General features: G+C 36.8%; 4 protein-coding genes and 1 long non-coding RNA gene across 15 annotated transcripts; 3 read left to right on the forward strand and 2 right to left on the reverse strand.

The window, feature by feature from the left end:
- Positions 1–224: 224 nt before the first annotated feature.
- LOC143305961 (uncharacterized) lies at positions 225–3157 on the forward strand. Its single transcript, XM_076691385.1, has one exon. It carries the CDS (start codon positions 226–228, stop codon positions 2032–2034), a length of 1809 nt encoding a protein of 602 aa, XP_076547500.1. The 5' UTR covers position 225; the 3' UTR covers positions 2035–3157.
- A 197-nt stretch (positions 3158–3354) lies between these two features.
- On the reverse strand, positions 3355–7378 carry LOC117609973 (tRNA endonuclease ANKZF1). The gene is made up of 12 exons (XM_034336780.2): positions 7120–7378; positions 6695–6901; positions 6303–6619; positions 6026–6140; positions 5805–5947; positions 5507–5732; positions 5168–5437; positions 4888–5094; positions 4376–4652; positions 4165–4306; positions 3909–4082; positions 3355–3838 (listed from the first exon to the last, which is right to left on the reverse strand). Exons 1-12 carry the CDS (start codon positions 7217–7219, stop codon positions 3665–3667), a joined length of 2352 nt encoding a protein of 783 aa, XP_034192671.1. The 5' UTR covers positions 7220–7378; the 3' UTR covers positions 3355–3664.
- A 111-nt stretch (positions 7379–7489) lies between these two features.
- On the forward strand, positions 7490–9922 carry LOC117609981 (RING-type E3 ubiquitin-protein ligase PPIL2). The gene is made up of 9 exons (XM_034336809.2): positions 7490–7692; positions 7796–8162; positions 8236–8401; positions 8475–8623; positions 8687–8810; positions 8872–9020; positions 9087–9238; positions 9306–9641; positions 9719–9922. The coding sequence occupies exons 1-9, from the start codon at positions 7661–7663 to the stop codon at positions 9804–9806; spliced, it is 1563 nt and encodes a 520-aa protein (XP_034192700.1). The 5' UTR covers positions 7490–7660; the 3' UTR covers positions 9807–9922.
- Positions 9923–10095: 173 nt separating this feature from the next.
- On the forward strand, positions 10096–23929 carry Pax (paxillin). Of its 6 annotated transcripts, none has more exons than XM_034336803.2 (10): positions 10096–10259; positions 16020–16171; positions 19209–19362; positions 19550–19679; positions 19795–19996; positions 20643–20957; positions 21044–21217; positions 21297–21527; positions 22682–22802; positions 22877–23427. In XM_034336803.2, the coding sequence occupies exons 1-10, from the start codon at positions 10247–10249 to the stop codon at positions 23020–23022; spliced, it is 1638 nt and encodes a 545-aa protein (XP_034192694.1). In that variant the 5' UTR covers positions 10096–10246; the 3' UTR covers positions 23023–23427. The 6 variants fall into 6 exon arrangements, with proteins under 6 accessions (XP_034192694.1, XP_034192689.1, XP_034192693.1 ...); XM_034336798.2 differs by lacking the exon at positions 10096–10259 and adding an exon at positions 11842–11982 and having other exon boundaries at positions 22877–23929; XM_034336802.2 differs by lacking the exon at positions 10096–10259 and adding an exon at positions 11842–11982 and having other exon boundaries at positions 19571–19679; positions 22877–23929.
- Positions 10621–15098, reverse strand: LOC117609990 (uncharacterized). Of its 6 annotated transcripts, none has more exons than XR_004582759.2 (10): positions 14984–15098; positions 14569–14895; positions 14159–14354; positions 13866–14015; positions 13637–13803; positions 13261–13532; positions 13047–13184; positions 12577–12925; positions 10944–12256; positions 10621–10855 (listed from the first exon to the last, which is right to left on the reverse strand). It is a non-coding gene; the product is annotated as an uncharacterized LOC117609990 (long non-coding RNA). The 6 variants fall into 6 exon arrangements; XR_013063209.1 differs by lacking the exon at positions 10621–10855 and having other exon boundaries at positions 11157–11291; positions 11378–12256; XR_013063210.1 differs by lacking the exon at positions 10621–10855 and having other exon boundaries at positions 11227–11353; positions 11433–12256.
- Positions 23930–24701: the final 772 nt, after the last annotated feature.

Consider the following 24701-nt stretch of genomic DNA (forward strand, 5'->3'; position numbering starts at 1 on the left):
TCCCAACCGAATCTCCATATCACACCGGTGAAACCACCTCCTCAGTCGCAGTCCAGTATCGAGTCTCAGGACTCGGTAACGTTCGAGGGAACACAGTCAACGACACCGTGTCCACCTAGCTATTCCCCCGCGAGTCAACGCAGTCTTTACTCCCAACCGAATCTACCAACTCTTCTGGTATCCTACGACAGGAGATCCGGTGGTTCTACCGATCGTCGTATAAGAATGTCCCAACCCACCCTGAACTCCAGTTTCAGTGGCATTAACTTTGCTGGAATGAATCGTGGCTCTCGACTGTCGTACACCAGTCTCAGGGCAGCTTCCGGGGATAACAGTATAAATGAAGAGGAAAGATTGTCGGCACCCAGCGTGCAGGGATTCGGTGGGAGTTCGAGAGGAAGCTTAACGATGGATCAAGCCTCCCCAAGATTGTCCCAACCTGACGTGCGACGATTCGCTCTACGGCACGACGTGCCGGCGAAACGGGAACGTCTGTCCCAACCGACTCTAGTCACCGGGGACTATCATCCTGGTCGTGGTCAACAGAGATTGTCTCAACCTTGCCTGAGTACAGGAAAAGAGCTTAATTTGCCGATGATGGTCTTTCACTCGCCCTCTCCGCCCACAATCAAGCACAAAAGATTCTCACCTCCTGTACACGTTAGCAAGAGGGAACGTCTGTCCCAGTTGGACATCGGTTCGAAGTACAGGAATCTGAAAGAGTCCACCGCGACGAAATTCAATAGGGATAGATTCTCGATACCTGAATTAGAAACGCAGAATGATCTGAAATTAATGGCTGGAACACCGAAACAAAGATTCAGCTTGGATAGCCAGTTGAAGAATCAGGATATAACTCGGTCCAGATTACTACCAATCGCTAGTTCACCCATCAGTGAACACCAGCAATCAAAGATCGAAGAACAGCCAGCTGTTCCCATAGGGAAAATGAAAAGTCCCACTCGGGACGGACTTGGAAGCGTACTGGTAGCAAGTGCAACTCCTATATTACCGTCGACCGAGAGACAATTGTTGTCCATCGAGGTGAATAAAAAGACCGCTGTAGTTTATTCAACAACGTCGACGACGACGACCGTGACACAACAGAAGAACCAAACAACGACGGTGGCGGGTAAGCTTCAAAGATCTATCTCCCCGGTTCCTACCAGGGAAAGGATGTCGGTGCCTGAGATAAGGAACTCGAGTCTACGTAGATTACTTGATCCACCGACGAGACAGAGGCACAGTATCACAGGGAATCTAAGACACAGCATCAGCATCATATCTCCCATCAGACCTCTGGATTTCGGTAAGAAGTCGCCAAAGCATTTATTCGAGGAAGCCTTGGAACGGTTCAGGAGGGACGAGAAAGAGGAGAATCGTAAAAACGAAATGTCTAATTCACAGACCATAGTGGATATCGTCGACGAACCTAAACACATTCAGAAACACTACTCGTACACGTACGAGAGTACAGATGATAATTCTTCTATTCTTGGTAAGTTAAGCGTGTCCGTGACACCCAAGAAAAAGTATCTGGAAAGTAATTTCGATGAGAACGAACAGGTGATCACGACGGTAATTGAAACGGATGTGCCTATGATAATGGCCAGTCCAAGATACATGAAAAAATCTTCTTACTCCAGCGAAGCACCGAAATGGATAAGGAAGTATTTAGAAAGCGAAAGTCCCAAAGGTGGCAGACGAGCGACCGGAAATAAAGAAAAGGCTAATCGTAAGAACAGTCGAAGGAAAAGCTCACTGGAATCGGTGGATGGCGATAACAAGGTAACAAGAAAGGTTCGCTCCAAGTCGGTTAGCAGCGGTGAAAGAAGTCCTAAGCCCAGAAACACCATCGTACAGTCTGATTTAAAGAACATGAAAAATACATATGTTAGGATTGTTCCTTCGAATAAGATACAAGAGAACAGGTACGAGGTGAAGATTGAAAACAGTTGGGCCGATGGAGAAATTAATAGACTGTACGGAGACGAATGCGACGATACGGACTCGGATGATTCCACGTCCATTTAAATTAACATAACGACACTAACAAGGAGTGTTAATCAAGTGTGATGTAATACTAGAAAAATATTCGACACATATTTTTTTAGCGACAAAGGATTGAAAATAGACTTTAAAGTTGAGGATGGAAAACTTATAGTAAAACAAAACTATACTGAATAAATAGTTTCTACCACCGTTGATTTTTTAAACAATGTCTAAGGAAATATGTGTTGAATATCATCTCTAGGAACACTTGGTTAATATTAAAGAATTAGAAAAAAAAAGAATTGTCAATCTAAACTAAGATAATATTTATAAATTGGTACAGCGAATAATGAAAAGATTTCACATTCTGTACTTAAGCCATTCAAATGTTATGACTTCTACGAAAAAATGATATTTTCATTATAGTTCACAGTGAACAAGTACCGATAGGAAAGAAATTTAATTAGCCTAAAAGCACGGTTCAACAATGAACACCTCCGATTTGAAATATTTTCTGACATTGTTTGTATATAGTATCGTGGATTGTACCTACTCGATACATGAACAGGAAAGAAAGAATGTCTATATTTATAATGATGACTTCTGGATCTCAAAATACATTATTTTCATTGAAATCGAGTCGAGGAGATACCGTGTAAATAATGAAAATTGTATTTGATTATGTTTATCTAACTGAATGTATAGTTAATGAATTTTAGAAAGGCCCAATTAGATACAAATTTTTTATTTCATTAGAATACGATTTTTTTCTCGTACACCACCGACTATAAACGTTACCATGATTTTATGGCATGAGTATTGAAAAATTGATATTCCTTTATATACTAGTCATCGATGAGATTCACGTGTGAATGCACTGTTTTAAATTTTATTTATGAAAAACGGATGGTATTCGAACAACTTTACATAAAAAGAGATTTATCAATTTATTATACTTCCAAAGACTCGGTTTTTCGCATAAACATTACAATGATTACGATGTTATAATATCGTAAATCTGGTATGAATGTAATAAATGCGGTCATGAGTGTGAAACTTAGTTACTGTTTATTGTTAGCATAAAAGATGTTAGTTCTTTATATATGTCATTTAATATATAATTAACGATGTTATGCATTAAAATAGTAATCAACATAAAAAGTATATAAAGTGTATTTAATTTAAAAAAAAAAAAAAAAAAAAAAAAAGACACATGTGCTCTCTATATACTACTTACTCCTTATAATTGAATTTTTGACTAAAAAATAAAGGAATAAAATTTATAAATTTTAATTTACTTTATTATACAAGTTTATTTCTTTTGTCACGATGCATATGTTATAAAAATTCTTGAATGTAACATCAAGTTTGATTCTTTGACACTTGAAAAATACAGGCAAGAAATTTTATCTAAATTAGATAATAAATATGTATTATTTATATTAAAAAACATAAGGAATTTACTTTACTGTATAAGTTTTATTATTGCCGAAAATTATAAGTGTATTTCATTTTAACTTTATTCACATGCGTGCGTGCATAGATGATTTCCTTTAATCGCCTCTGCACACAGGTGCACAAATCATACTATTATTGTAATTTGTACATTTTGACAACATACGGTACGTTTATAAAAGTATAACTTAACTGCGATTTCAGACATAGAATGCCATCAAGTAACAACCTTGTTGCGAAGACGATGCTCTTTCAAACATGGCATAGAACAAAAACGGTTGCAATTGTACTCGAATGGTACCTGACCAGCCATATTGACAGCACATTGAAAGCATCGTGAAACCACAGAGCATCCTTGTTTTAAAATACGTTGTTCAGCAGCTACTGCTCTCTATGGTACAAATTTACAGTTTTAATGACATTATTTCATAATTCAAACAACTATTGATTAAAACATTTACCTTTTCTCTATCGTTAAGATTAAGGAATCTCTGCTTAGCGTCTTCCTCCTGCTTCTTCAAATCAAATTCTTTCTTTTTCAACTTTTCTTTTTCTCGTTTCAGTTTTCTATATTGTCTCTTTTTTTCCGATTCCTCTTGTTCTATTTCATCAGTAAGTGGTCCAGGTATTTGAGACTTTATAATAAACAAATGTATTATTTTATAGATATTGATGATATTTTATTAAAGGAACATAAAGAAACAGTATAGTAAGTACCTTACTATAATTGAACTTATCGGGATTGGCGCCCATAAATCTCCTAAACACGTTTCTAGTTTCCTTATCGTTCGCTGCTGCATATGGAGTTTGTAATTTTCTATTTTTGTTACAGGGGTCTGAACCAGCTTCCAATAATCGCCTAAAATTAAATCCCTTAACACTTCTTCATCTCAAAAGAAGCATTTTACGAATAATAATGCGAACATACCACACCGATTTTAGATGCCCATTCAGAGCTGCTACGTGTAACATTGTATTACCATCCTCGTTGGGATCATTCACCAACTTTGTTACATCATTTTTATGTATGATCGAGTTACTCTCAACAGTTGTATCTCCTTTGTTCTGATCCTCCAACTCTGTATTTTTTTCTGCTTCCATTAGTAAGTCATCAATAACAGACGACAGTAGATCGTTGTCACCTACTTTGCACGCCGACCATAACTTCATCTTTGCGCTAATTAGCGATTCGTTCATAATGCAGTCTAGAAGAAATTATATATTTTATTAGCCAACCCGCATCTAAGATTGAAAATCTTAGATTCATTGTGTATAGTTGGTCGAAATCTCAACGAATGGCCTTTTTTTTTTTGCCACTCCCGATCTGACCGAAAATGGCCGAAAAAGGGTTGGCTCTAGAGCGAATCTCGCTCTAATTCATTTTAGCTTGTTATATGTTAAGTTCCTTAAATTTCTTCGACTACCGTCTATTTAACTCACCATCCTTTTTCTGTTTCTTTCTTTGACGTCGAGTTTTCTTGTTTTTCATATATCTCGGTACAGTATCTTGGAAAGCTAGTAAATGTTCATTAAATTCGATTTCTAATTCTTGCTCGACCAGAGTAATATCCATTGGTACACCAACAGTTCCTATCTGACTGTCCAGCTCTGATTCCGAAGATGACCGTGCTAACTTTGCAACAATATCTAAAACAATAAGATCCAAATTTTATAAATGTATAGTACTATTAAATTATGTATAGTACTTCAAAATTCGTACCTGGTAAAGGACGGCACGGACTTTTTCTTGGTTTCGCTCTATCTATATGAGACCGAGAATTTCTCTGTTGTCTTTCAGGAGATGGTTGAGCAGGTATTTTATTCTTATCGTTATCTTGGGGATTACGTATGTTATTGGCAGTAATGGAATCGTATTCTTCATTCTCAACTTTTTCCGAAGTTTCATCGATTACCTCAACTTTTGAAACTTTCTTCCTCAGAGGCTGTCGCGGTGAAATAGGAAAGCAATCCGTAAAGTCAGCTGCAGATCCTAAAATATACAGTCGCAAAATAAGTATAAAGACAACTAAGGTATTACGATACAACAGTAATCGCGTACCATAAATTTCCATAGTACTTAATATATCATACACCCTTTTAACTTCATTAAACGTTGCTCTACGAGTAGGGAACGGCAGTGGTCTTAGTCTTGCATCATTTTTATCTAAAGGCGGATTTTTTCCTCCAAATAATACAGTACGATTATACGGTCCAACCGCTCTGTATAGAATCAGAGAAGAATTGTTAATATGGGATGACCATGATTCGAGTATGTCTTGTACATGCTGAAAAATATGAAAATTTTAATATCCGTTTATGATTGTATCATCTGTTGCTTGCATCGATAAATAAACTACCTGAAGAAGCGAAGCTTCGTTATAACGACGCAAACTAGCACCAGCGCTTTTCGGATGATTAGTCGTACGTGAACTTTGGGCAAATCCTTGCTTGGCTCTTACAGTATAAAAATGAAAGGTCTTATGCACAATTGGTTCTCCATCTAAAAGAAAAAGTATTGGCTTATATAACGTATCGATATTTGCGAAAATAATATTTCGTTATAAATAACAATTTATACCTTGAAATACAGCAGCAGCAAAATGCCCCCCACCAATCATGATAACGGTCCACGTTGTTTTCCTCCCGCTGTTTAATGCTTGAGCAATCATCTCATTGTCTACCTCAGGAATTTCCTAAAATGTAATTGCATCTCTCCTGATCTGGCACGTATAGACAACGCCAAGTGATTCTAACAAAGTAGATCAAATTACAAGATAAGATCATAGACAAGGATGTCTAAGCTTATAACAAAATTCTTTTTCAAAACTACGATGTTTATAAACAAATGAACAGACCTTCTTATGATGGAGTAAACACCTGTATATACTGAATATATTTCCATCATCATTTTCAAAGAAAACTTTTGAATGACGATTAGCAGTGACCATTAAACTTTCAAGTTTTTTCCCTTTCACTGTTTCATCTGAACATTCTGTGTCTGAACTATCAGAAATTGACTCTGCATTCCTTGCTTTCCTCTCTGTTTTCTTGATCTTCACTGCAGTGCTCTTATTTTCCCCAAGTCCACTTGGAGAATTACCTGTTTCTGAGATGTAGGTCTCATCCTCATTTTCAGACTCAGCATCACTTCCAGATAAGCTTGAAACATCCCCTGCAATGCGAATACTGCTATATTTTTTATGTCAAAATCATTAATCCATTAAAAATTTGATAATTCCTTTGATACCTTCATCAGCTAAGAGACTGAACTTATCCTCACTAATAGGCTTCAATCCATTTAAACGTTGCTTTAAATTATACCGGTGCCAATCTAATTTGTAATGAAGTCTCTGTTGTGCTTTATCTTCAAATATTGCATTGCAAAATGAACAACTTAAGGAGTCTGATACAACTAAGTCATCTAATTGACTTAATACCTTTTCAGTTTCTGAAACTGAAATAATATGCACACTGTTATTTAAATTTTCTATAAACATATGGACAATCCAAACATTAATGTCAATGTCAAATAAAACAATTAAAGTCTCAACAAATTTCTGACTTTAAAGAATACAAATGCATAATCACTGTGATCATAATCCTACGAGGCAATACATGCACGTCATCGCTAATAAGTATTTGATTAAGATAGAACGTTTTAAGTAACATTACCAGATGACGATCGAGATTGCATGCATTGTGCAACTTTAATTCCTTTTGTGATTCTGTTAAAATCTTCCAGATTGTATATTTTAAACATTTGATGATCCATGACGTATTGCAATGTTTCAGCAGATGAAGGTGTTTTTGAAAGCAGGGTGGAAAATAAATTCAATGAACGGTTGACAAAAATACAGAAACAGTTGAAAAGCTCCCAGAACGAAAAGTTAGCAAGGCCACTCTACAGGCCGTATTTCGTGTTGTAACCAGTGATTACAGATACAAAAGGACTGGATATTTCTCTGTTCTCAAAGAATTATAATTTTAGGGATATCAGACACCCCCAGGTAAAGTTAGGTCTGCCTGTTCTGCACTGTTTTACCGACGCGGAATTCGAAGTTCGACCTCCACGCCTCCACCGAGTGTTTATTGTTCAAAAGAATAAACATTATAATCTGATTCTGTAAAATAATAATTGAGAACAACATTGAAAAGTATTAATTAGTTAATCAGTGATTTGTTGAAAAGGATAGTTTAGTAAAACAAACAAAAAATGGGGAAACGACAGCATCAGAAAGATAAAATGTAAGATATTCCACTAATGCTACTTAGGTTATAAAGAAATAACATATTTTCTTTTCTTTTCTTTTCTTAATTAATCATTCAATTATATTTATTGTTTTTGTAGGTATTTAACATACACTGAATGGACAACATTGTATGGTGGAAAAAAGTCAGGAACCTCTGAATCAAGTGAAGATACAACATTTAGGCGTTTACCATATGATCATTGTTGTTTAACTTTGCAACCATTTGAACACCCTTACTGTGATCCACATGGAAATGTTTTTGAATTAGAAGCAATATTAGAATACATAAAAAGATATAAACACAATCCTATCACAGGAAAATCATTAGATCCAAAAACTTTGATAAAACTTAACTTCTATAAAAATGTAGAAGGACAGTATCACTGTCCAGTTCTTTTTAAACTGTTTACCAAGCACTCTCACATTGTTGCTATTAAAACAACTGGAAATGTGTTTTCATATGAGGTATAAAAGAAGAATTATATTTTGTTTTTAAATGTTTCTTCATAAATATTTAATATATTACTGATGTTTTTAGGCAGTAGAACAATTGAATATAAAAACTCGTAATTGGAAGGATTTACTAAATGATGAACCTTTTACAAGGAAAGATATCATTACAATACAAGATCCGAATAATGCAACAAAATTCAATTTATCCACCTTTCATCATATTAAAAACAATATAAAAGTTGAAGATGAAGGTAATGTTTTAATTTCTTTAAATACAACTGTTGTGTATTTTAAAACAACTGAATGTGCTTACTACTGTTTCAGAAATGGTGAAGGACAGAAATAATCCCAATGCAAAACTAAAAACTGTATCAATGGAAACTAAAGAAATATTATTTGAATTGGATAGGGATTTTAAACAAGCTGCACCTAAGGAAGAAGTTTCTAAACCAAAAGCTGATAAATTTAATGCTGTTTGTATATTATTATTGATATATTTTATTCTAACATGATATTTATGTGATATTTATATTTAGGCACATTATTCTACGGGCGCAGTAGCAGCTGGTTTTACATCAACAGTTATGCCAACTGAAACCACTCACCAGGCAGCAGTTATAGCGGAAGATTTAGTACGATACGAGCGAGTTAAAAAAAAAGGTAACTACTTAAGTACCTATTCATCTTTCAATTAGATTAATTACATAAAATTGTTTTCCAGGATATGTAAGATTCCTTACGAATTTCGGTGCTTTGAATCTAGAACTGCACTGTGATCTTGTTTCAAAAACTTGTGAAAATTTTATAAAACTTTGCCAACGTGGCTATTATAATGGAACAAAGTTTCATCGATCCATACGAAATTTTATGGTAAATATAATTAACGTTTTATGTAGAAACTATAAGTAATAGAAACATAAGTGTTGATTTATTTAGATACAAGGTGGTGATCCCACTAATACTGGTAATGGAGGAACATCCATTTGGGGTAAAACGTTTGAAGACGAATTTAAACCAAACTTGGTGCATCAAGGAAGAGGAATTCTCTCTATGGCAAATTCTGGGCCAAATACAAATGGATCGCAATTGTATATAATTTATTATATAGTTTCGTATGTTCACCGGTATATGATATTTAATTTATTTTAATTACAGTTTCATCACGTTTCGGTCATGTAGACATTTAGATCGTAAGCATACTGTTTTTGGAAAGATAGTGGGTGGATTAGAAACATTGAATGCCATTGAAAAAGTTGAGGTAGACAACAAAGATAGACCTATAGAAGATATTGTCGTACAGAAAGCTCAAGTTTTCGTTGATCCGTTTCAAGAAGCAGACGAACAATTAATTGCTGAGCGTGAAGCCGAAGCAGAACGATTGGCTCAAGAAAGTGCGAGAAATAAATCAGATGACAAAAGAGGGAAAAAGGAGGACCTGAAAGTATATCGATCAGGCGTAGGAAAATACATAAAAATGGATAAGGATGAAAAGTAACATCAAATTAAATAGAAAATCACTTATATTAGATGTTTTTAATACAGTGGTAATCATTTAATTTTGTCTGTAGGACGGAAAAAGATGAATCCAATACTGCACCTGCAATTAAGAAGAAAAAAGTTGCAGCAAACTCATTTGGTGATTTTTCTTCTTGGTAGGAAAATTATTAAAGTATTAAAGATTAGTGTACATATATAAATTGTTTAGAATTTTAATTTTAAGTGTAAAATATTTTTATAAATATAGATCTACAACTTGATTATCACATGTATTTAAATTTAAAAAAGTATAAAATATGATAAATTTATTATTATAAATTAAACAGTTATATATAAACTTTATCCTGATAAATTGTGCGTTTGAATATTTTGTACAAGCTGGGAAAAAAAATTTATACGAGTATATGAAGGTTAGACAACTGTACTGGAAATTAAAAGCTGAAGACCGGGTTCTCCATATTTGATGTTTGCTTTGCTCAACTCGAACGGGTAAATTTAGTATTCATTTTTCACGTGTTTCGTTGCAATTTTAGGTTCAAATTATTGAAATTCGAGTGTAATTTGTGAAACAGTGCATATCAGATTAATATAAATTGAATATGGATGATTTAGGTGAGTAAATTTAAATTAAATCGTGTCATTTTTAAATAACCTCAAACCTAAATTAAACTGTCAGAATTATCATAGCGTTTTGATATGTATTTTTCGTTACATCTTTTTTTAGATCCCTGTTTTTATTAATCCCCAATTCCATAATCATGTTTTTAAGAATTATAAATGGTTACAATATGTTATCTTAATTTAATAATTTCATAATTATAATATTATTGAAAATATGATTATGTATTTATGTTCAGTAAAGCAATCTGTACAGATATTCATAAAAATGATATGAAAAATTGAGCACGTACAAATTTATTATGAATATTTGTAAAATGAGTTAATAATTTTCATTTTGTCTGTGTATATGATTTCATATATACTTATATAGCTATTGCTTTACGTTTGATTCGTATAAAATTTAGTAATAAACTCCAGATGTTACATAGTAAATTTAGAAAAAAAGCAAGAAAAATGTAAATACGTAACTATTATCTTAACGACCACGGGTCTATGGTAATTAGTAACGATTTATTGCGTCACCGTTAAACATACTACATACTGATTTACCCCTTGACTTCATTTACTTGATATACATTTCATTCAATCTGAAATTTTTTTAATTCAAGTATATCGGTTGAATTTATTATTAGTTGAACATTGACGATAAATTCCTTGCAATGATACGGCGCTTACAGTAGATTTAAAATGTCACTTTTTTTATCTCTGCACCTGATACAACAATTTCTTTGATAAAGTGGAATCTGAAGATAATACTTTGATTCTTCGAGTGTAATTATCATTTCCGAGATAGAAACTAATTTGTATATCAGTTAGCATTAAAAGTATTTGATAAAAAATCACGCACGATACGCGTAGATCACTTTACAGGAAGAGACCTTTAAATCAGCGTGATATTACAAGCGTGTCCTAAGTGTTCGGTGCCAACGATTCTACGTATTTTTAGTGTATTTCACGGCGCCGTTGTCCTCTCATTATTGCCGTTGCGGGGAGAGGATAGACGTAGCGAATGCGGGCGAGCGCCTGAAATACACTGGTGCATTTGAACTTCTCGTTTTCCCTTGGTCAAATTTGGTCTATCCGGTCTAGAAAGAGTTAATAATACATACACTGTTTAATTCTGATCCATAGAGCGTTAAATTCTTCCCTTGTTATCACACTGACAAAAAACTTATCCGTTTCACTTTTTGAGAGATGTTGGGAAGTTCGTTAAACGAGTGGTGCGCGCATGTGATCAATTTATGCGTCGCAAGATGGTACTGAAACAAATTTGTAAATAGTGAGAAATCTATCGATCGATCAACGTATCAATGCACTGTTTTATAAACAAACAGTGCAGCGATTTATTCGCACACACTTATACGTGTATAAAATTCGCCGACAACATTCAACAAGTGGCCGCTTGGTGTGTGCATCAGCCCCACCACCGCTCGATCCTCTACACAGCTCGGTCATTCGCGATAGACAGCGAAGAGAAGCATTACCACGGGAAAAGTGCTACATAATAATACCACGTTGGTGTATTCAATGAATTCGTAATTTCACTGTGAACACTGTGGCAAAGCTAATGAATGTCAGTGCGATTACAAGTGACACATTGAAAAGAAAGAAAAAGAAATTATGGCTATGGATCGAACGATGTACGGGAAGATAGAACGAAGCGCTATCTATCAACCCTATAAAATCACCATTAAGAAGGGTTCGCCACCTGGATGTGAGTTGACGTTTCTTTTAACGTTTAACCCATTAATAAACAAATTTGTGTATTCACAATATTTTGCGGGCCTTTTATGGTCATCAATTTTCCTCCCATTGTCTGTTTAGTTTCATAAGTAAATACTTATTTATCTTTTCTGCTGGGCGCGAAACTCGGGTGATTTCAAATAATAAATTGAATCCATAGTGCAGTTTAGAAAATTGTTTCTAACGCTTGCGACTGCACGCGCGCATATATGCGACCTCTTTGCATACGTAATCTGATTCCTGATCTGAAATATAAATTATAAATTGTTGTCAATAATTTTTGTTTTAACAGAAATATTTTAGATGAAAGTATTGGTTGCTGTGTGGATACATTATCTATATTGTTTTGCATCTCTGTAACTGTACGCGATATCATTAATGTGGACTTTTAAATTAAGCTCAATTGCTCGTGACGTAATGCATTTCTTTTTTTGTCGGTTTAAAATAGGCGTTTAAAACGCTCTGAAACAAATATGCTATATACGCGAATATTTTAGAAAAATGTATTACTGTTGACTTTAATTTATGATACCAGTTACTCAATTACTTGATTAATATTGCTTACGTATATTCTTTTTTCTTGAACTTTCTATCTGACGTATGTACCAGGAAATTATAATGCTCTTGAACTGCTGACGGATTTACATATATTTTTGGCATATTTTCAAAGGTTAATACGCAAAGTTACTAATTCAAACAGCTGCCAGTATTTCAAAATTGTTGAAAATTATAGTAAACTACTCGAAAAAAATATTTGTTTTTATATTGTGTGTCACCGCAGAGGGTGAATACAAATTATTTTTGAAATGCGCTTTTGATCTTGACCGAAAAGATGACTCAGTGCAACAGTTTGCAGAATTTTTTTTTTGGAATACCTTTCACCTACAACGTGGGTTGCCTTGACACTAAACTTTCTGAAATAATTGTTGAAGTCATTATTTACTGACGATCCTTTTTATGGAAATGTATAAAAAGAATGTGGTAGCTTGATCTCTACGCGTTCCAAGCGAAGTTTGAATTAAAAATACTACTTACCGATAGTTCGACTTGTGCCATCTATTTGGTAGCATTAGAAATAGTTTCAATATAATCTACTTTATCGGCATTGCAGTTAGATGTTACCGACAGCCGATGTATTAGCAAATGAATGCATATTAATTATCCTTTATCTTTCTAAAAAAAAATTAATAAACGGGTACTAAAATTTCTGATTGTTATGCATATGACGCGCATTCCAGTTGCGACATACCCGTTATTGGAAGTTCTTTTTTTAGAAAAAGTGCACGGAAACTGCGCTTGTTTGTCGTGCATAACATTACATTAAAGATCGTGTAACGATCGATCCAGTGAACGCGTAGGTATCTCTTCCTTGATCGAACCTTGGCTGATCCATATCAGGCACGACAGTGCCTACGCTTTTGCATTCGACGTAACTTCTCAAATAGATTCAACTTGACCTATTCTGTTCACGTTACAAGTTCCGACTATTAGGATGCACCGGTTTAGGTCGTTTCTCGTTACCTTAGGATTACATGGAAAGAAAAGTGAAAACAGAAGTAGAAGATTAGGTGATCGTGGTTATTTTTGGAGAGTTTGTCGTCATAAATCTAGGTGAAAACATTTACCTATAAGCATCATGCGTGTAAACGAAGGTGCGCAATAGAGATGGACAGCAGCAAGGTTGAAACGAGGAAGGGGAATAGGGACAAAGGAAGGAGGAGATGAATTCACGTAACACAGATTCTGTAGATGCAGCCTGAGAATCAACACGTGCTGCCAGTTTCATTTGATCCTGCAACACATTCGCGACATTATCGATAATTCATTTGAAAGGTTATTACTTTCTGTACTTACTTTCTTCATCTGGCAAGGTGATACAACCTTAGGGTGTCTTCCAAAACGTAATCTCTCAAAAATTTTGTTAGTGAATTTCCTTGATTACTGAGAACACTTAAATTGTGAAGTGGAATTTCTTTTTGGTCAGCATTAATTTCACGGAAACATCTGAAAAAATACAATACGCAATCATATTTTGAAACATGAATGATTAATTAGCTCTGGAGATCACTCATGTTTTAAAAAAACATGATAAGCCTTATGGTACCATCCGATGTTTAAATTTAAACATTTATTTTTATACTTATTACCGTTACAATGACAGTAGACGCTTGTTTTTATGCGAACTTTATAGTAAATATAATTGGCAAGGGAAGAGAGGATTTATTTTGAACGTTTCCTTTCTTCAAACTGCAATTTAGTCGTCGCTCTACCTTCGTCTTTGCATCTCAGTGTCCAGTGATTTTGATAGATTATTCTTCAATTCATTCTATCTTTCGCAGATATCTAGAAATAAATTAATCGTTAAATCTCGCGTTGCTCGATATATGTAAAGCATAATAACATGACCGAGATTATGAGACCTGTGTCACCAATCTCACCGGTTCGTTTGGCAACGATCCAAAAACACTCACGCTGGGAACAATACATAAGTAAGTAACTATACCATGAATTAACGTGTACGATCATTAACATGATTAATTCGTGCGTGAAACTTAACTTTACTTTTTAGGATGATTTTTTTGCCCCATCATCACAAGCTATCAACAGTTATCTACAATAACTCTGTATTACGTCATAGATCTTCTATTTCCAATTTCCAAGTAGCATTAAAATCTCCTTTAAACCCATCAGCGAAAGTTCTTACGACTGGTGTTCCGTTTTTTTAGAAACCCATGACGAAAGTGCGTTACGCATATCGCGCAATATTGCCGTTCGAATTCACTGTATGATTCAGAAGTATAAAATAGATTCGGGGAAGCTCGGCAGGCTCGTTGCCAGCGTCGAATCTCATTCAAGCGTGCGATCCCTGTTCCATTTGTTGATCCTGTGCATTCAAATTCAAATTTATGCTTTTGTTCTAAAATCAGTGTTGATACAATGATTTACATGAAAAATTCATATCTATAATTTACCAATGGGAACGCATCTATGAATGAAACGTATCATGCGCTCAGATTCTTTTCCTCGTAATCGGTTCTGCGAGCCGACTAGGCTGCTTTTCCTTTACTTCGAAGTAGCAACGAGTTCCTACTTCCCTTATTATGAGAACACTCCCTCCATCTCCTGTTCTTTCTCCTTCTCCAGTCCAGTTTGCCTCCTCCAGGTTTCAATACTCCAACTCCAAAGCCGGTCGTTTTACCGAGAACTTTATTGACAATCAGTACCGTTTTGTCGATCTCCACGCGTCCGCAGATTCCGTCCATATTTGCGATCGCCACGTGACGCTGTATCTGATCCTATCGCAGTTTATCGATCGGGTTAATATCTCGATGCAAGAAAGTACCGCGCACGGTGGATCGATTTATCGATGTAAACATCGAAGTGCAATCAAACCTCGATACATGTTTTCGTTGGGAGCCATTAAAATTTTCGCGTAGTCTGCAAATAATTTTTGCGTGTCATTGCGTGTCCGCATTTTATTCCCTTGCGAATAAATTTCGAACGCGTAGTAACATCGATAGACACCGTTTCCTGGAAGTCATCTCGCTCGTAGTTCCGATTCGACCGGAAGTGCGTGTCAAAGTTCGACGATCTGAAAAGCGTGGGTGTGTCGTGATTTGTCTCGCGATGGAAACAGAATGCAAATCGCAGGATCAGGATAATCTCTACGAAGCTTACAACGCGGAGCAAACGGAAACCAATCTTCCGAGTCTTGGTAAATGAGCAATTTTCTCGGGATTCGTTTACGACGCTACCTTATGCGCTTATCTTGAGGTTATACTTGTTAAACAACGCTCGCGTCATCGTTTTTTTCGTTGTTCTGTCGCAAGATATCAGAACAGTTTGGCTGTACATGCCTTACTGTACAGGCATCAAACAAAAATTAAGTTCTCTCTGTAAAATTGAATAAAGACAGGTCCTACACATGCTGTGAAGTAGTTCACTTCACCTCGATGCAATGAGGAGGTAAAAGCAATTAATTAAGGGGTGTTAAATTTCTGATTTCAGATGCGTTGTTAGCGGATTTACAAAACACGGTGTCATCGGAGGGCAATCATGTCGGTAGTAATGCAACTCCTGGTTACGGATCATTGAACGGGGCACGAACCACTGCATACAGATCCTACGATAATCGAACTTCCCCTCTTCCCTCACAATCGGTATGTACGCTTTGTTTATACTATCAATCAACAATCGAATGCATCCGCCGTATCATACCATTTAGCGCGGATTATTTTTTTATTAGATTACATAAGGTGTCGGTAAAAAAGTATTCGCATTGATAAAATTATTTTTTCTTGAATTGAAATTCAAGACTATCTCGCAAGAAATTGAATGATTTTGCATGAATAAAATGCTTTCTAAATGTAAACGTATTTTAAAAAAATGAATTTGGGTCGATAAATTATCTTTCGTCGCGTTGTAATATCGACGGACAGTCAGTCAGGTGTTAAAAGTTAGAAGCTTCTGCGATAGATGGCGGAAGTGACAACTATTTGGGAATAATAATTAATAATTAATTTCTTTTTTAAAAGTATTTACTTTATATTTTATATTTTCAAATATTTAAAATGATAATTAAAAAGCATTATAGAAAATATACAGAATCGATAAGGAAGAAATTCATAAAGCTGGCGCGGCGCGCCAGTTGCGGCTCTTTTTAAAATTCCGCGCCTAGTGACCTTCTCTCGATTTTCCATAATGTCTCGAAATAAAGCGATTAGTCGCGAATCCGTAAATAAAAATCTTTACGATCGTGTCCATTTAACATAGCCAGTTCAGAGAAGAATCAAACGATTCGTAATCAACTTTTTGCAACATATTTTTAGCGTCACTCAATTTATAAGGCGCGCTCTCACCTTACACGTCGAAAATAAATCAGAACCGATCGTTTTTCTTCCAATTCAAGAAGGAATCGCGTAACGAATCATGAAAAAAACAGACACATTCCAGATATACGTGTGACGCAGAGGTTAGCTAAAATTAGAATCGATATTGCCTCGAAAATCGACTACTCGAATCGCTCAGCTACAAGCGCTTTAAATTCATACAGGAAAAAAGAAGAAAAGGAAAACAGGTTCAGGTTACGCTTTCGTATTCAACGTGATATATAAACGCTTACATACAAACAAAAATAAAATGTCAAAAATAAAAAAATAAAAAAAAAATAAAAAAGACGCTATAAAATAAAATTTATTACAGGAAATATATAGAATGAACGTAGGAAGCTTAGCTGGTTTTCTAGCAGGGCTTGAACTTTTTATCGATCGCTTTTCTTGCGAAACACCTGTTACGTTTCCCGTTGTACTATCGATTCTCTTTTATTATTTAGACTTTGGTCGCTAAATTTTCCCACTTTGTGTGAAACGAGCGTTTCGCTTGCAGGTGCCAACTGCACAGTAGATTGAAACCGATGCCAAAACCGATATTCTTTATAAAATACAACTTTATCCGAATGTTAATTGCCTCGTCTGGTTCCGTTTGCCGATCGTTTTAAACGCGTTCCCTCTTCTTGCGTAAGTGACACTTGGAATGCCTCAATTTGAATACCGTTTAACGCGTTAACAGGTGTAAATTTATTCAAGAAAGACGAGAATCACCGTCACAATGTTTGCATTCTTTTAATAATTTTTCGCTTCTTATTTTTTTTTTTTTTTTTTTTCATTTTTGCAATATAAATCTGTTACAATTCCGCGGGTTATTTACAACTTTTCCGAGCATCTAAAGTTTCGACCTCGCGAGAGCAGCTTCCTCGACATTGCAGTAAATATAGCGAATGTCTTTTCGTACATCCCTGGAGCTTCGCGGTATAAATACATTTTATTGCACCTATGAACAGTCGTCGTACGTTGCCGAAGAAAAAACGTAGGCGAGGAGAAAAATTTTTCCGCGATTTTGCGGAAGGGAAAAAGCTAGAGCTGCCTCTATCTTTAATTTATATCCACCACCTGTCGCGTGCAGCGAGATAAATGTTTCCACGGTTTGACGAATGTTCTTCGCGTAAATCATCAAACGCCTCACCGTTTCGTCGCTGTTACTCGAAATTCGATCATTTTGAAAAATCAGTGATAGAGCCTACGATTCGTCTTACGGAGCGTAGATCTCCGGCCTTCGGTCGTAGCGTGTTATTTTCCCTCTTTCTGTGTTATTTCTGCGGATTCCTAGCGCGATTGCGAATTTCAAGGAACTTGCCTAAACTCTCCATCAATGCGTCGATTCATTCGATTCATTCGTTCCAATTGATTTTTCCAGAAGCGAAGGCTGAATTACTAAGTTTCATAGAATTTCGCTGAATTCCTTACCGATTCGATAATTCGTCACGATAGACTGCCGTTTATTTTTTCGTACGTCAGCCTTGAAGAAGAAAACGCGCAAGCTGCGATACGGATGCTCGGAGTTCCAGTTGGGAAAGATTTTAAACAGGGTTCTGCAGGATTCGATGTGCCGCGACACGTTTCGCCGCCGGTGGTTCGCTATTGGATATTTTTGGAACGGCAACTCACCAAGAACAACCTAGTTTCCATCATCAGGATCTTTCATTTTCATATACTTCTTCACGGAGAAAATGAAAGAATCGTTAATTGATTTCTGACGATCTCGGAGATCCTCCCAAACCACTTCGTTTCAAAGATACAGCATTAAATTTCATGTTAATACGACTAAACGATTCTTGATTCTTCAGTTCCTATTTTCAATATTTGAAACATTATCGCTGGACTTCCAAGAGTATTTCGAGATGGAGCAAGGCGACATTGGACACGTAAATTTAGCATTTCGAACACGGTTCTTTCGACGATTCTCGCGAGGAGACGAGAAGGAATGGGTCAGATTGGACCCGAGTTGGTCGCTTTTAAATGATACAGGAAAAGAAAAAAATGTTCTAGCCCGAGTGGCAAGTTGCCGCGAAAACGTATTATTTCAAAACATGATGTCATTAGATGGTGCGCGGAATTTGTAAATACATTATCAATTAGGTGGACGCGCGGAGGACAAGGCGTCATACACTTTTAATAGAAACTCGCCCGCCAAACCGACCAACGTTTCTCGTAGTCGTTCTAAAATCATCTCTCGAATCGTTGCAAATCTCTTCTGACAGATTGGCATTGATATTCGTATTGTTATTCGTACAGGAATCTCCTATAATTAAATCAAACCTATTAACTCGTCATTAGTTTCCTGGTTAATGAACTTTTCCAGCCGACTTATCAAAACCGAGAAGCAATAGAGGAGAGCATCGCTAGAAGCAGCAGCGGAGGGAAGATGCCGTCTCTGAACAACAATCTTTCAGAGTTGGACACTCTTCTCCAAGATTTAAGTAACGCTCGCTACAACGCCCACTATCAGGAAAGAGGTCAGGATTCACACTTCTAGTAACACTAGATTGCCGGACAAATAGATCCGTGAAAATAGGTATAGCACATATGGATTTTTGGAACTAAGTAAATGAGCCAAATTGACTCGCTCCGGCAATCTAGCGTTAATCGTTAATTCCTTCTCTGAAATATGATCGATATACATATATTCTGATATATCGATAGAGACCCGCGTATCCTCCGCAGGAATAAACGGAGACTCTAGTCCGATGCTTCGTTCTCCGAGCAGTATGTCAGCCTCCAGACCCACCGTCGATTCCTTACTCGAGGAATTAAGCACCGCGGTACCGAACGGGTAAGCATCTAAGTACTTGGATAGGAAATAAAAAAATGTTAAAAATTAAAAATTCGTCGTGATACGATCGATGTTACCAAAATGACCAAAGATATATGTTCGTCGTTGATAAAAGGGATTATCCGACGGATGGAAAGGTGAAAGTGACCATACAGGAGACGTCGACGGAGATTCAACCTGTGTACGATGGTTATCCTTCCAGAGTACATGGTTCGTTGAATCGTAGCGAGGTGCAAAGGGGATACACGAATGGTCACACGGCTAGCAACGCTACCAAGGAACTGGACGACTTAATGGCTTCTCTGTCCGAATTCAAGGTACACACCAACGTATCGGTAATGACACGGATGACTTTTGTTATTTGATTTTTAGATTATGTAATATCATCGAGTCGGCTCGATAAGCACCGGGTGCAATAAGCTTTCCTAATGTTTGCTTACTATTAAAGCCACTACTATAGAATGAGAAAACAGTGCCGTTAAAACTATTCCTGCCCATTCTTGGCTCCCTAGGTTACCAAAATAACCTCCATTCCACCATCCACCGATCTACCCACCACCTCCTCTTCTCTTCGTTCCCCGTCGCCTCCTTTCCTTCATCTACGCCGATTTTTCGTCGTGGTACCGGGAGGGAGGGAAAATATAGAGGGTGGGGATTACACTGATCCACGAAATCTCTCAAAGCTTTCAGCCAGTCTGCAAGCTCGCCTGGTACCAATCGACATCTCTCCTACGGGTCTTTATTCAACATTATTCTTCCTCTTTCTCTTTTTCTTTTTTTCCTCACTTTTACTACCTTGACGCACCTTGACATTCTGTCTTGAAATAACTTCAAACACCTCTCCTCGATTCTTCACTCGCTGCTTTCCCGTTACTTTGATCGAGTCGTTTTCCTGTTACCTTTATATTTGCCACGATCGTTACAATTTTCTGTGTCTACATGGGATTATAATAAATATTGCAGATCAACAGCGGATCCCATCAGCACCAGACGGTGACAGACTCTCCGTACGCGAAGCCGAACAAAGCGACGAAGAGTTCGCAGAGCCCGCAGCCACCCGAAGGCGCGCAAACTCGAATTCATATCACAGAGACCCACGCGACGCATCATTATCAGCAGCAACACGGGGAGCCGTATCCAAGCCAGCCAGCGGCTCAGACGAAACAGAATCAGTTGGATTCTATGCTAGGAAACCTACAGGCAGACATGAGCCGTCAAGGTGTGAACACTACTCAGAAGGGCTGCTGCAGCGCCTGCGAGAAGCCTATCGTCGGACAAGTACGAGAATCTGCTGCCTACCTTGATGGTTTTTCTAATTAATCAGTTTACACTACGGACGGATACGTGTAATCGGTTGATTTCAGGTGATCACCGCGCTAGGAAAGACCTGGCACCCGGAACACTTCACTTGCACCCACTGCAATCAGGAATTAGGAACACGGAACTTCTTCGAGAGGGAGGGACACCCGTACTGCGAGCCGGATTATCATAATCTATTCTCGCCTCGTTGTGCCTACTGTAACGGTCCCATTCTGGACGTAAGGAGGATGGATTGATAGTAGTTTAGTCTTTCCTTTGCCCGACGGCGTATCAGAGCGGTGGTCTTGTTATTTTCAGAAATGCGTAACCGCTCTGGAAAAAACTTGGCACACCGAGCACTTCTTCTGCGCTCAGTGTGGCAAACAATTCGGCGAGGAGGGATTCCACGAGCGGGACGGCAAGCCTTACTGCAGAGAGGATTACTTTGACATGTTCGCACCGAAATGCGGCGGCTGCAATCGTGCCATCATGGAGAATTACATATCCGCCCTGAACAGTCAGTGGCACCCGGATTGTTTCGTTTGCAGGGTAGGTTGTTCGCGCGAGCGTTATTCACCGTGTAATTCGTTGCGGCGACGCTCGAGAATTAACCCTTTGGCTATCGGGCGAAGAAAAGAGTAAGGAACTAGGGTAGCGAAAGGGTTAAAGGGTTATTAATTAATACGAATTTTGGTTTCTTTAAATCGTACCACTTGCAGGATTGTAAGAAGCCAGTTTCTGGAAAGTCGTTTTATGCTATGGAGGGCAAACCCGTTTGCCCGAAATGCGTTGGCGTCGATGACGACGAAGAAGAAGAAGAAGAAGAAGCATAAACGATGCGGAAGATCGCATTGTGATGCTCTTCGATTTCTTATGTATAAAGCCCTTTTTGCTCCCCATTGATATATGCTGTCAGACTCCATCGATGCGGAGTTTGCCTCTCTTCCCCCCCTCCCCCCACATACTTTTCATTTTTCAGCTGATGATTTCGAATTGGTTTTACAAAAGAAGAAAATGCACCAAATGCGTCCTCGTCGTTCTATATTCCGCTTCGAAATTATTTATTCGTCGGGCACACGGATGTACACCCCCGCCACACATACACGAACACATAGATGTACAGAACACGGAAACACAGCTAGGGCGATGTTGTTAATTTATAATATGCTATTCTAACGGTTCATTGATGCAGTCGGAATTGATTTACTGTCAGATTACACTTTTTAGCTAGGAGATTATTATTGTTATTAACAATCGATCGTACAAAACGCTAATAGCAGTTGTTAGTATTGTATGAAAAAATAAAAATAAATTAGGAAAAAAAGAAAACAAAAAACACACACAACACAAGAGTTAGCGTTCACTGACTCTGATGCTGTCTCTTGCCATGCGTCTTCCTTGAAGACAGGTATGGTTCGATGCCGGTGTCCTATGTTTTAACGATCCCATCAATACGTACAACTGCTACGATTAGTATTCGTTTCGCGAAGGGTGTACGATCGATGACGGCATAGATTATTTCATAGGTTCCACCATACCCATGGTTGTTTACTACTTGGATTAGGAACTGAATCAATAATGACTTATCAATTACCATTTACTGTTATTTTGTATGCTTCGTGTCAGAACACGAAGATGTATGTCTTTTCTCGAACAGTCATTTCCAAATGACATACATGTTTTTTCTTTTTTTTTAATTACAGGATTGTAGACAAAAGTTTCAAGGAGGGTCATTCTTTGATCACGAAGGTTTACCTTACTGCGAGACCCATTATCATGCTAAGAGGGGATCCTTGTGTGCAGGATGTCATAAACCGATTACAGGTGTCCATACGTTTATTTCTGTACATCTAGTCATTTTTCCAAGGTGATTCGTTAACAGTTGATTATTGTTTCAGGTCGTTGCATAACTGCAATGTTCCGGAAATTCCATCCAGAACATTTTGTATGCGCGTTTTGCTTGAAACAATTGAACAAAGGTACATTCAAAGAACAGAATGATAAACCTTATTGCCATGGATGTTTCGACAAACTGTTCGGCTAAGGTTTTACCGGAAAGTATTTGTATTTCTAATACATATAACAACGAACGAGCTGTTTCGCTTGGTATTACTTACCGTTTTATAGACAGCAGTACGTCTATATCTATAGGGCATGTAATCGTTTTAGTCGTTATGCAAAAGTACGTGTAATTTCACGATCCAAGCTTATTGATTACGAATCGAAACAGCCTTTAGAAATTTTTACAGATCTTAACATTGAATATGGTGCAACAATTCAATTATCATATATCGACATCTTATCCCTACGATAAGGTAATAGATTATTTACAGTCATCGTTATCTTCCATTGTCCTTAATAAGGACTCGTTGCTAATATTTTCATGCATATTTTGTATTATGTACTTTAATCATTGACCATACAGTTTAAGGAATAATAAAAGGTGCTAACTCGTAGCTTACTTTTACTAATAATGTATTTGTTAAGAGATTACATATACAAGGTATTAGGCTATAGGTTGGCATCGTTTGAGCAATTTTTTCCTTTACCAAAATGCTGATTGAGGCATAGTTTTTGAATTATTAATGAAAAATACCCCGCAATCAGAGCGCGCATAGTGCGCAGGCGCGATCTCGACAGTGCGCAGGCGCGACCTCGGTAGTGTCAGCTATGAACTAACGCACCGAATAGTTTGTCCGTGACCAAAATGGCGGGAGCGGTTGTCGTATCGTCGTATCTTACACTCCTGCAACTGAGCCTACGCATTTTAATTAATAATTCAAAAACTAAGTCTTAACGAGGGTCAAAAGATGCTCACCTGTAACCAAACACCTTGTAAGTACATTCGAGTATGACAGCTGCCACTTGAAAAACATTTATGTGTGAAATTTGGTATGTTGTCAAATATGAAACAATTCTTATATTAAATTTGATACAAAATGAAATATTTATAGGTTGTAATTGCAACAGTGCTTTTTTCAAACTGGTTGTTTTTATATGGTATTGAAATTACTATTTAAGAACCTCTGTTAAATACACATAAAAGATGCATAATAAATCTAATAAATTAAATCAATGAAAACTGAAACATGAAATCAAAACATGTATTTTTCTTTAGATAATGCATCTTTTTCGAATTTTTTTTATCTAATCAAATTTTTAACAGAGAGAAACATAAAAATAAATAGAAAAGTTATCATCTTAGACATATCATTTATTTGGCATACTGTTGCTTCGCACAGCAGTCCTCCGTTTGTTTCTGATAAACATTTAATACATATTATATACATTAACATTCCACTATTCGAAACATGTGTTTAAAAAAAATTGTTTATAAATAGTGAGAATTATTTTTTAAAAGAAATTTAAGTATACAAATGCGTATATAAAAATACGTATACAATTGTACACATAACACGTGCTACCAGCTCGTAAAAAAATTCGTGAGTAGTACTTCATCACGATTAGTGCTATACTGCTCATTTTAAAATAAGCTAAGAATGAATAAAACCGGAAATCAAACGACGCTCGAAGTACGTCTCGTATCATGGTTACGCATTATCACAGACACAATATTTCTTCCTTATTTCTACTGTCAGGCTAGCGTAGGAAATAATTCTGTAAAACTTTCGTGCCAGAGATCTGTTAAGTTTAAGTTTGATTTTTCATTACGCGTGTCGGGATTTGGAGAGCCATGCGATTCGTAGCCGCAGTCGGATGCGT

This window comes from Osmia lignaria, chromosome 12 (genome assembly GCF_051020975.1).
Source record: "Osmia lignaria lignaria isolate PbOS001 chromosome 12, iyOsmLign1, whole genome shotgun sequence".
Taxonomy (NCBI): domain Eukaryota; kingdom Metazoa; phylum Arthropoda; class Insecta; order Hymenoptera; family Megachilidae; genus Osmia; species Osmia lignaria.